At 43.7% G+C, this 11724-nt stretch overlaps 1 protein-coding gene across 1 annotated transcript in view; it reads right to left on the reverse strand.

The window, feature by feature from the left end:
* Positions 1-5649: 5649 nt before the first annotated feature.
* STAC (SH3 and cysteine rich domain) overlaps positions 5650-11724 on the reverse strand; it is a 195907-nt gene continuing 189832 nt past the window's right edge. Inside the window, exon 11 of the mRNA XM_004704066.2 lies at positions 5650-7633. Coding sequence (XP_004704123.1) covers positions 7535-7633 — 99 coding nt within the window. The 3' untranslated portion in view covers positions 5650-7534. The remainder of the gene's footprint in view (positions 7634-11724) is intronic.

The following is an 11724-nucleotide window of genomic DNA, read 5'->3' on the forward strand; positions in this document are numbered from 1 at the left end:
ACACTATATATCTTGTGCATGGGGTTCTAATAACCTGCCAATACCCGAGACTTCCAAAACTTTGAGGCCTAAGTGTGTAGAAAGATATTTTTCTTCTTTCTAACGTTGGCTCAAATTACAAAGCCCCTGGTCCACTTATCTATTGCTGTATAACAAATCACTCCATAACTTACGAGTTAAGAAACATTTATCTAGTGCATAAATTTACAACTTGGCAGGGCTCAGTGTGGGTGCCTCACCTCTACTCCATAATATCTGTGACTTCAGCTGTGGAAATCTGTGGTCTCCACACTGAGTCCCTCCAGGATTGTATTCTCGGGGTACATGGACGTCTTACATGGTGGTTCCGGGATCTAAGAGTTAGTATTCCAAGGGATGGAGGAAGAGCTATATGAACTTTTAAAATTTTGCATGGGTTATCATGTAGCATCACTTCCACTGGGTTTTATTGGCCAAATGGCATCAATGTGGTAATGACTACACAGGGCAAGAACATTTCCAGGCAGTAGTCATTGGTTACCAATTTAGAGGCTGGCTACCATAGCCCCTTCTACTTAGCTTCAAAAGTCAAACTCACGTAAGAAAAACAAAAAACAAACAAAGAAATGAAGTCTGGTGAAGAAATCAGATGGTGCTCCGTTATCAGAAAGAATAGCATCAGGGGTCTTAAAGATTTATCTTAAACAAGCAGGCATCTAAGTGAGATATCAGCTATGTTCACAGGGGTAAAGCATACCAGCCTGTGTGATCAAACGATTGTAAATAATAAGAGCCAAGACTGGAGAAGGGAATGGTATCAGAGTTTAAGTTCTGAGCACCTAATTTGTAGACTGCTATGGAGGACAGTGAAAGCCATTTCAGGGTCCCATGAAAAGCCATTCATTTTCAGGGTCCTCCCATGGATCAATCTCTGGTGAATCCCCTCTGACCATTGACCACGGATGTGAATAGCTTTGCTACCAGACAGAGTACATTAGAAAGTGGAATGATGTAAATGTAATTAGGTTAAATTTTAACACGTTATCATTTGCTTTTGATTCATTTTAAATTTGTTCTAATTTTTAATATTTTCTGCTTTCCTTTTCATTGAAAATTTTCTGCTTTATTTTGTTATTGTTGTCGAGTTTTTGTTTTTGTTTTGCATGTCTTCCCTGATATGAAGTCCAGGAGAGGTAAAGCTACAGACAGTAACTGGACTAATAGCTTCTTAGGATTGTGGTGTGGGTAGTGGTGGGGGAAATGGGAGCTAATAGAAATGAGTACAAGGAAGAAGAAAATGTTTAAGATGTATTGTGGGGATGATTACAAAATGATTTTAAATGTGATTAAACCACTGAATTGTTTTTAAAAATGCAATGGACAGAGGGCAGTGTCCTTGATCACATATAAAATATATTATTATTTCTTTAAATCACCCAGTAGGTGTAGACTATTATTATTTTTAAAGTACAGATGAGAAAAATGAGATTTAGGGGAGCCAAGAAATGTCTTAGCACCATTGAAATGGCAAGTGGTAGACTTTGAGTTCAAACCCAGGCCCACGTTTATCATCACCACACTGTGTGGTTTTGGATATTTAAAATTATTCAGTGCCAGAACACATTTTCAAAAGAAATATAATAATGGAAAAGATGGGATGATCACTTACTGATTGAAATTCTTTTTCTGCAACGAAGGAAGAAAATTCACATAAAAGTCTGTTTACCTTTCATACACTTTTTCTTTGACATCACCTACTCATAGAAATTCAAGACCTTTCTAATGTGCACATGTTTCATGGCAATTCTTGCTCTTGATCTAGAAAGATGATTCACACAGCAGGCCTTTTCTTAAACAAGCTCCTATTTTAGTGGAAAAGATGTGGGAGCCAAGTTGAATATAATTAGAGATACACTCTGCTGGAGTTAAACTTCAGGTGATTGTAGAGGTTAGGGAAGCTCGGGGAATGCAAACAATATAATCCGTTGACTTCAGCATGGTGGTTATCAGCAGGACCCAGTCTTTGAAATATGTGAGTTACTGGGTTAGGAAGGTAATACTCACCACCTGAGCTGGAGTGCTTTTGAAACCACTGTGCTGGGGACTGGTTGCAGCACTTTTCTAGATCTCCTTCTTTTAAAAAAAATTTCATAGCATTCCCTATTATTACAGCGACTTCGACTTGTTCCTTACAAGCTGCCCATCTTGGACATATTGCACGGATACTTCCTTCTCTGCCATTTACTCACAGCACATATGCTGGGTAATTTGCCACCGAGTCAGGTTTCACTCATGGTAGCTCCCTGTTGCTGGGCCCATGTCTTTTGTATCATTGTTGGGGTGCTCAGGTCTCTTGTTGTGACCTCTGTGCATTTTCAGCACCTTTCAACCTATGGAAGTTAACTTCTGGCATGACACAGAGTGATATTTTATTACTGTGATCCAGAAGCTTTCCATTGGCTGAGTTTTAGGAGTTGATCATGAATGTGGCCCTTCTTTCGAATCGGTTGTCATCTGGAGGCTTTCTGAAGCTTGTCAGCCATGGGTGAAACTGCTGGTATTTGAAGGCTGGCAGTAAACTTCCAGCCTCACAGCAGTTCACAAGCATGATAGTATAACAAACCAACAGATGAGTGGCAAGTGTAGAGAGGCCAACAGGGAAACTGAAAAACTGCTCAAACAGTTAATGGAAGGCTGAAAGGAGACCGCAGCTTTGTCAGGGAAATGGAGCTAGCTGACTTACCGGTTTCATCCATGCACACTTGCCGAGGGTAGCTCTTCTAACACTGCAAACAAATGGTTTTGCCTCCAGTGACCCTGGCACTTCATCCAAGGGGCAGTGTTGGGATGGACATTGCCTTGGAGATGTGTCCATCCTCTGAGGAGGAAAAATTCCCCTCTGTCCCTCTTCTGAGTGGCCAGCATCATGGGGCAGATATTGTGCACTTGGTGCTACGCTGTTTCCTTAAGGGGGCAATACACACCATGAAATGCATGAGGAGATGAGTTCACACCTTCAGTCAGCGGAGGCTAGTTTATAGCTTAGACTCCAGTAAGGGAACTTCTCTAGACACTCAATTCCAGTTGTGGGGAATAGAGCATGTAAGGGTGGGGGAGGCTTTTTTCTTTGCTTTAAGCTATCCAATATTTTTTCCATCCATAAATTCTTGTATACATACTTACATTTATATGTGCATATTTACTTACACACATATCTGCATATATATGTATATACAAGTAAATATATTTTAATAAATATATAAACAAATATATATTCACATGTTATATATGTAAGCACACATGTAGATGTAAATATGTATGTGGTATAAGTATGTAAGAGTTTATTTTTACCCAGATGAATCATACCTCACATATTGTTCTGCAATTTGATGTTGGCATTGTTATTATTTGGTGGGGGGTGGTCTTAGAAGGAACTTATTTCATTAAATGGCTTAAGAATTCTGTTCAGGCGGTTACAAATTAGGCTGCGACCTGCAAAGTCGGCAGTTTGAAACCACCAGTCCCTCCTCAGAGGAAAGATAAGTCTTTCGACCTCAGTAGAGTTACAGTCTCAGAAACTCACAGGAGCAGTTCCACCCTGTCTTAGGGGCGCTATGAGTCAGCAGGGAGTTTGGTTTTGGGCATCCATATATACATATGTGCTTATTCTCTCTGGTCATCCCTTTAGTATTTCATAGCATAGATTTTGTAGAACACTATTTCTTATTTAAAAGTCTTTATTCCACCATTTCTTTCCCATTATTTTGAGTCGATCTGTTCTATACATCGATGTTTATCGATGTATATTTTATCTCCAGCCATCTCCAGCCATCTCTATGAACATATACCCCATTATATTACAACATCTTAAAGACAAAGACCATAGACAGGCATACCTCATTTTATTGCACTTCATGGATCATTCATTGATCATTCATTTTTTACAAATTGAAGGTTTGTGACTCCCGTACATCAAGGAAGTCTGTTGACACCATTTCTCCAACAGCATGTACCCACTTTGTGTCTCTGTGTCACATTGTGGTCATTCTCACAATATTTCGAAGTTTCTAAGCCAGGCTATTGCTCACTTAGTAGTCGAAGTATATAATCAACAAATGTACGGGGAAACCAAACATTTCATGTGACTCACTGTATTGAAATATACCGTCTGAAATGAAGCCGGAACGCTCTCTGAGTTATCCCTCTATTGCTTATTTTCAAATCCAAGCATACTACATCTCCAACTCCTAATGCAATGAATGGCACCCAAAGGCGCTCAATCAATATTTGACAAATATATCGAACTGCTCCTTGCTTATCCCTGGCTTCTATATGTACTTACATGTATTTGTGTGGATATGTAAGCACACATATAAGATTTTACGGATGGGAAGAATATTGGGTGCCTTCAAGCAGAGAAAAAGGCTTCCTCCAGACGTTGCAGGTGCTGCTCCCCCAAATTATCTCCAGCCATCTCTATGAACACATACACATCCCCATTTTGGACAGCTGTAGTGATGTAGACTAAGGTGGTGAAAACCTGCCTCTTCGAAGAGTGAAATCTCAGAACTGAAAAGGCCTTTGTGGTCATGGGGTCAGTTCCTCTTGCCTTTCTCCTCTGACGGGCCCTCAGACCTGTCAGCTGGCCCCAAGTCCTCATCCCCAGCACCTGATGGATCTCTGTTCTTCAGACTCTGGGACTTTGCAGCAGATTCCATTTTTCATGAAGTGCTGCTGAGGGAGTAATAGAATCTCATGATCTTTATCACTCTATCACATGGCTGGGAAAGTGGCCCTGTTTGTGTAGACATCCAACTAGCTGACAGAGGGCGCTGAGGTGGTCCTGGCTAGTATGTTTGGAAGTTTCTAGAAAAGACTTTCTGTCACATGGCCCTTTGCAACCTTGTCCCGTTCCCTTGATCTCTCTTTTCTTCTATACAACCAGTTTGACTCACCTTGTGGCTTTCTTGTGGTTGTTGAGTGAGAGCTGTCTTAACCATTGCTGAGACCCTTGGTGGGGAGGGATGTATGGAAGAAGAGCGCGTGGCACTAGCGATACAATGGGCTTCTATCTTACTGTGGTTTAAGATCTAAAGAGCATATGTTGCGAGGATAATTTATACACGAAACTCTTTGGAAAATGCTGTGTGTTACCCTTTATGATTTGGAACTTGGACCCTTGGAAGTTCAAAAGCCATTCTGTTTCTGTGCCTCTTGACTGTGGTTCTCACTTCGTTTGGAGGTTAAGATCTCACTGGAAAGGATGGAGGGGATGTAAGGACACATTCAAATAGAAAATAATACTTGTTAGCTTAATTCTTTCCATTGAAAATAAGGGAATAGGCCTCCTCCTCACACTGTCCTTTCTGAATTCACTTTAGCTACCGTGTAATGATAAACTCTTCCTCTGTATCTCTGGAAAAGTGGATTAAACATAAGCTGTAACTCAAGGTAGTGGTAGCCATGTCTTTATAATATAGCTCCAGGTAATTCTGCTGTGCCTCCTAGTTTCCTGGAAGGAGATCCGTACAATGCAAGGTATTCTACATCAAGGCACTAGAAAAATAGCAATTTTACCTTGGGGACATGAATGCCATATAAAGGGTAAGATTCCCCCCAGCCCCCCCACCTCCCCGACTTCCCAATCCTTTTAGCAGATTGCCTGTCATAAACATCATATTTGAATTTAATACCTATTTGATAATGAAACTTTTCTTTGTCTTAGATTTTTGTGGAGAGGTTTCCTGGGTTGGCAGTAGGTTTTGTTTTTAATTCTATTTCCCCAGTGGGGAGTAAACAAAGGATAATTTTGGTTTGCTGAACATGTAATATTGTTTGTGCAGATGAAACGTATAACTGATATGATGCCATATCCCGCCCGAGAGGAGAGATCAGGACACATGTTCTGTCTTTGTTAACTGGAAATGTAGAGGGTTTGAACTCTGGCTTTCAATGGACAGAAAGGCGGTCATATCACCCATCCTGAATCTCAGGGTCCATCTTGACTCTGTACACCCAGCTTTGCATTTTGCACCACAGAGTGGGAGATCACTCCGTTCGCTGGCTGAGAAATGAGAGTAAGGCATCCAGACAGCTATGAAACCAGCAGCCATCCCATCTCAGTTCCTACCTTCACGCTGAGCACTAACAAAAGAAGTGCATGGAGACTCATGATGCTTTGGTTAGGAAAATAATGCTTACATGCACCAGATGCATCCATTTCGGTCTTAAAAAAAACCAAACTCGACCGCACTCATGACTTTATTGCTCTGTAACAAAACAAACCAAAGTGACATTGATTCCAATGTCATTGCAAATTTGAATTTGACCCCTAATAGTGACTAATAAGTTGCAAGTTAGAATGCTAGGGAGAGGCTCAAGGAGGAAGGCATCACCGTATACTGTTTTCTTGTAAACATTAGTACAAGGACAGAGTAATAGGGATTCCCCTACTTGATGCTAAATAGGCCCTAGGTCCCTCTCCTGAAAGCATTAAAGATTTTCCTTTTTCTATTCTCTACCTGCTCGGGTTACTACAGCGCCCTAAAGAAGAATGGGGTCCAATTTGGCTACATGTCATCTACAGTGCTGCTGCTGGTCCTTCCTGATCGCTTGCAATTGGGCAGGGCTCTGGCAGGGAATCCTATAAGGTCGCAGGAGGGGAAAATGCTGCCCCGATACAGAGGGCTCATCAGTGAGACTTCTGCCACATTCTCTACCTGGGCTCTCTTCTTTTGGGGAATGGGCTCCATGGCCTGTGTTGGTTGACACCGACGTAAAGAAAGGCCCTTGTACAATGTAGTTGATACAGGCTCTTTACTCCCCTTTCCCCACGCGCCCCAGCCATGAGGAATGGGTTGCACCACACTGCCTTGTCTCCTACTCTGCTGTCTTGGGCAGTAAGAGCCAGGCAGGCAGGACTGCTGTCAGCAATCATGGGGCAGATTGGGTCTTCCCACTCGGAGCCAGGTCCACTCAGCCCTCCCCTGTAATGCATCCCAACAGGACTTCCAGGAAAGAGAGGGCTTACGCCATTCTGAACTGCACAGTCACGAAGTGGGTGGGTTCTGGGGAGCCTTGGAATTTTGGGGGCTTGAAAGCAGGCCTTCTGAATGCCCAGCATAGAGACGGCTTGGGGTCTGAAATGGAATGACAATGATTGGCTGGCACTGGGGATGAAGGTTTAGAACCAAATCACACTCGGTTGCATGAATCTGAACCTCCCGTTGGGGCCACATTGTATACAGGGCACATTCTAGGGGCTTCGAGGACTCCGCAAGGCAGGGAAGGTGGCGGTGGGTTATACCCCTGCTGCTGTTGCACTGCCAGTGTGGATCGTGACTCCTGTCAGCCTCCTCCCCACCCTGGAGGTGCTGTCTGAAGGACCCACTGTTTCGTTGCTGTTACTCCCCAGTCTCCGTCCCTCCAGGCTTGTCCCACTGTTTCCTGGGTGGCCGGCTCAGTGCGACAACCCCTGGGGGTTGACACAGTGTGAGATGACACAGACAGCATCGCCGGAAGAGCTTGTCCACTGCACAAGGAGAAGGGCCGGCCATCAGACGTTCTCTAGCACGTCGAGGGGGACCAGGCCGCTCTTCTTTCCACTGAGGACTCTGAGGAAGCCCTCATGTTCTCCTTCAGAAGCCACGCAGATCTGAATGCCGATGAAGGGAAGGAAGGGGGGTAAGAAAAAGACTTTAGTGTCAACAAGAGCAAGCTGGAATTGCTGCTGACTGACGTCACCAGAGTCGGAGACCAGAGAGCAATTTCAGCGCGGTGGATCGCAGTGTTGTGCGACAGCAGCTCGAAAAAGAATTAGGCAGATCTGGATTTGGAATGAGGCCCAGCCGCCGAGTGGTTTCTGCGACTTAGCTTTATGAATGAGGATTATAAACAAGGCTAAGAGCACTTGTGCCCCCTGAAGGGTCACTGTGGAGGCAGAACGAGAGAATGCTTACCAGAGAACCTAGCTTGTGGCATGCAATGTGTTCTTCATACATTATTTTAAAGAACCATGGCATGGGTTCCTATCACGGACATGAGATTTTATTCGAACCCCATATAATATCGGGAAGTTAGAGAGCACTGTTTCAGCTCTGGCTCCAAGTAATCAGAAGCGAACTTTGCTCATATTCCAAAGGAAGATAACCAATGCTAGACCTACATCACTTACCACCATTCACTGTGGCCAGGTCGATTCCAATTCCTAGCAAGGTTATAGGACAGGTAGGAGTGCTCTATGAGGTGTCTGAGGCTATGAGTTTTTATGGAGGCAGACTGATTATTCTCCTGCTAAAGAGTTGATGGATTCAAGCCATTGACTTTGTTGGTTGGCAGCCCAATGCTTTACATACTGTGCCACCAGGGTGCCATAGGCTAATATCCCCAAACTCTCCAAGCTCACTGCCATCGAGTAGACTTACAGAGGAGGTGGCAAATACCTCCTTGGGTCTTCTTGCCCTTCAGGAGAGCATACATGGGTGGGTGGAGCCCTGGGTCCATGAACAACCTACACCAAACCGACTGTCATTAAGTTCATTCCTAGTGACCCCATGTTTTTGAGATTCTAATCTTTGCAAGAACAGACAACCTCATCTTTTTTGCTGTGGAGCGGCTGCTGGGTTTGAACCACCATCCTATGGTTAGTGGCTCAGTGTCTAACCCACGGCACCATCCTGGCTCCTTCAAGGTAAATTTGAAAGGCTTTTGTGGAGAGAGCTTTTAGTTTAGTGTGAGCTTCTGACACTCAGCCTACTTCCATGGGTGGGGGATGATGTTCTAGGCTGGATTCCTTAGACATAGTGCCCATGATTGGCATGTGATTTATTGAAGATGTGGGTTGTGAGGGAAGCACAGTAGAGTAGGACACTGTCCAGCAAGGATTTGGTCTCATTTGGAGGCTAGCCTTAGCCTGGTCTTATGAAAACTTCTGGAGTATTGTTCCTCCACTTTGAAGCAATGGATCTGGTCTTTTGTACACTACAGCAATCAGTTATTGTTAGTTGGCTGACGTGGGGGAGAGGGTGGGAAGAACCTCTCGGTTGCTCTTAGGAGCCCAGGTAATGCAGTAGTAACCACAAGGTCAGCAGTTCAAGCCCACTAATTGCTCCATGGGAGAAAAATGAGACTTCCTACTTCTGTAACAATTTTCAGACTGGGAAACCCAAAGGTCTACTTTGGCCTATAGAATGGACTCGATGGCAGGAACTTTGGGAATCCACTGGAGAAGAGGGATAGCTATGGTCTGTTGGAAGCTAACAACACACTGGAAGATGAGCACGGACACCTGGTGTGGCCAGGGCACCAAGAAGGACCACCGCAGTGGCTCCTCCCTTTTACACAGTAGTTTTACTGAGGTATCATCCACAGAGCGTCCACTTCCCTAGTTCATTCGTAATAAGAAGAGTTGCACAAACATCACCACAATCAGTTCTAGAACACGTTCTTCCTTCTTCATTATTTGAGAAATCTATGTGAAAAATTTGACTGAAAATTATCTCAGGCAGTCAAGTGGAGCAACTTTTAAAGAGGGAGCAGTGGATGGTGCAAATGGTTAACTGTGCCAAACTGCTACCTGGAGGTTCGAGTCTACCAAGAGGTAGCTCAAAAGAATGTCCTGGTAATCTACTTCCAAAAAAAAACAATCAGCCATGGAAAACCCCGTGGAGCTTATTTATACACGAACACACAGGTATTTTTACATGAAAGTGTCTGACATTATTTTACATCCCTGCCTCTGCTCTGATTCCTAAAATTGTAACTTTTCCATTCCCTTGCCTTAACTCTCTGTCATTCTTAATGGCTTTGGAACAAAAAACCCCAAACCAGTTGTCATCGACTCATGGAAACCCCATGTGTCTTAGAGCAGAATTGTGTTCCTTAGGTTGTGAGAAGTGGTTTCCAGGTCTTTGTTCGGAAGTTGACTTGAGCCAGCACCATTTCAGTTCACAGTAAAGAAGTCAATTGTTTACACCCGCCCCCCCCCACCACCACCCGGGACCCCAGAACTATGGAAATGGATGGAATTTTCTAAACTTGATGTCTAATGGCTGACCTACTCCTAGCACCTCTGCTTCTTCTTCAATCTCGCCTCCAATTTTGCTCCATGCTGCTAACTTTCTTCAATCTCAGTTTGTTTCTAGCGGATCAAAGTTCTAGCATCTAGACACTCCCTAAAGTGCCTTAAACCCATTAAATTCAAATGTGCCACCAGTGAGAATGGGTGAGCAGTCATCCTACTTATAAGGCTTCTGGTCTACCACTGCTGACCCCACATTTTCCCTCAAAATATCTGAGACGACAAGGACAGACAAAGACAACACTGAATGCAAAGACTGACAGACCTCCCAGAAGCTGATCAGAATTTCCGTAAGACCTTTGGAGCTGGACTTGACTGATGACGGAAGTAATTTGTGCTGCTAGAAAAAGGCTAAGTCTACCAGCCAGAAAGATGGGCTGTATGCTCTGTCCTAGATTCCGCATCCACATTGAGCTGAAAATTGGTCAGCAATTTCTCTACTGCAAAAGCCAGACTTTTTCAGGTAGTCAAAATGTACCTTTCCCATCCTACTGCCAATCAATGCCTTTCTTCTTATCTTTGTTGGTGTGGTGCTTGCAGTCCTTTAAGAAGATGTGACATGACAAGAAGGAGGGGCCAATTTGAGATGGTGCATGTGTCTCCTGGGAGGCAAGTTTCTGGGAAATAAAATATCAGGTGGCAATGGAGACAGAAAGAACACGAGATCTTGCATACGGGATGGAGTAGTTTTTCAGAATGTGGAGAAAAGGGGCAGTGGTGATTATTATAAATGTATTGTATTAGTTTTCTAGGCTACTCACAAAATGATTTGAATTAAAACAACAACTTATTCCTTCAGAGTTCTGGATGATAAAAGTCTGAAATCAGTTGACCAACAGTGCCACGCTCCTTTTGAAGACTGAAGGGAAGAAGCCAACAATCCTTGGCGTTTCTTGGCATATAGCTGTCTCACTCCAGCTCCTATCTCCATCTTCAGAGGCCGTCTCCCATCTCTCTGTCTCCATTCTCCCTCTCCTTCTAAGGACACCCCTCATTGGCATCAGGGCCCACTCTAATCCAGTAAGATCTTATTTGATTATATCTGCCAAGGGCCTATTTCCAAAGAAATTCCCATTCACAAGGACCAGAAGTTAGGGCTTCAGCATATATTTTTAGAGGACACAACTCAACCCACAACACCTACGGATACCATAAATTAGTTTAAAAGCCATGTATAGTCATCACCAGGTCTTCCAACTGAGTACATCTGAAACATTGAGTAGACTTTCAGCTGAGACTAATTCACTCAACCGTTCCCTTGGAGAACCTCAATTCTCCTCATGGATCACATGTAGCATATCCTGTTGCCTGGCCCCCACAGCCATTTTTACTCTTTCCCATGTGGCAGGGCTGTTGAACATCTCTCCTATGAGATTCAGGTCATTCCCAATGGTTCAAGTCTTTTATGGTGGCTCCAGTTTCCTTGCCAGTGGTTCTCTTCGTGGTATGTATGGGACCTAGTTTCCTCCAATAAAATAAGATGGCTTATCTATTAAGTGAGTTTTGAGAAAGGACCCACGGCCCCCAACCCCTCCTAAAATAGATGCACTTGAAGCGATTCCTGCAATGGCTGCAGCCATCTGCACAATCACAGAAACAGTTATTAAGCAAAAAATATAAAAAACGTAAAGCTATAGTTTCTTGTCATGTGCACCCTCTAGGTCTAT

This window comes from Echinops telfairi, unplaced genomic scaffold (assembly GCF_000313985.2).
Source record: "Echinops telfairi isolate 266 unplaced genomic scaffold, ASM31398v2 ScPeMD7_7420;HRSCAF=8458, whole genome shotgun sequence".
Taxonomy (NCBI): Eukaryota; Metazoa; Chordata; class Mammalia; order Afrosoricida; family Tenrecidae; genus Echinops; species Echinops telfairi.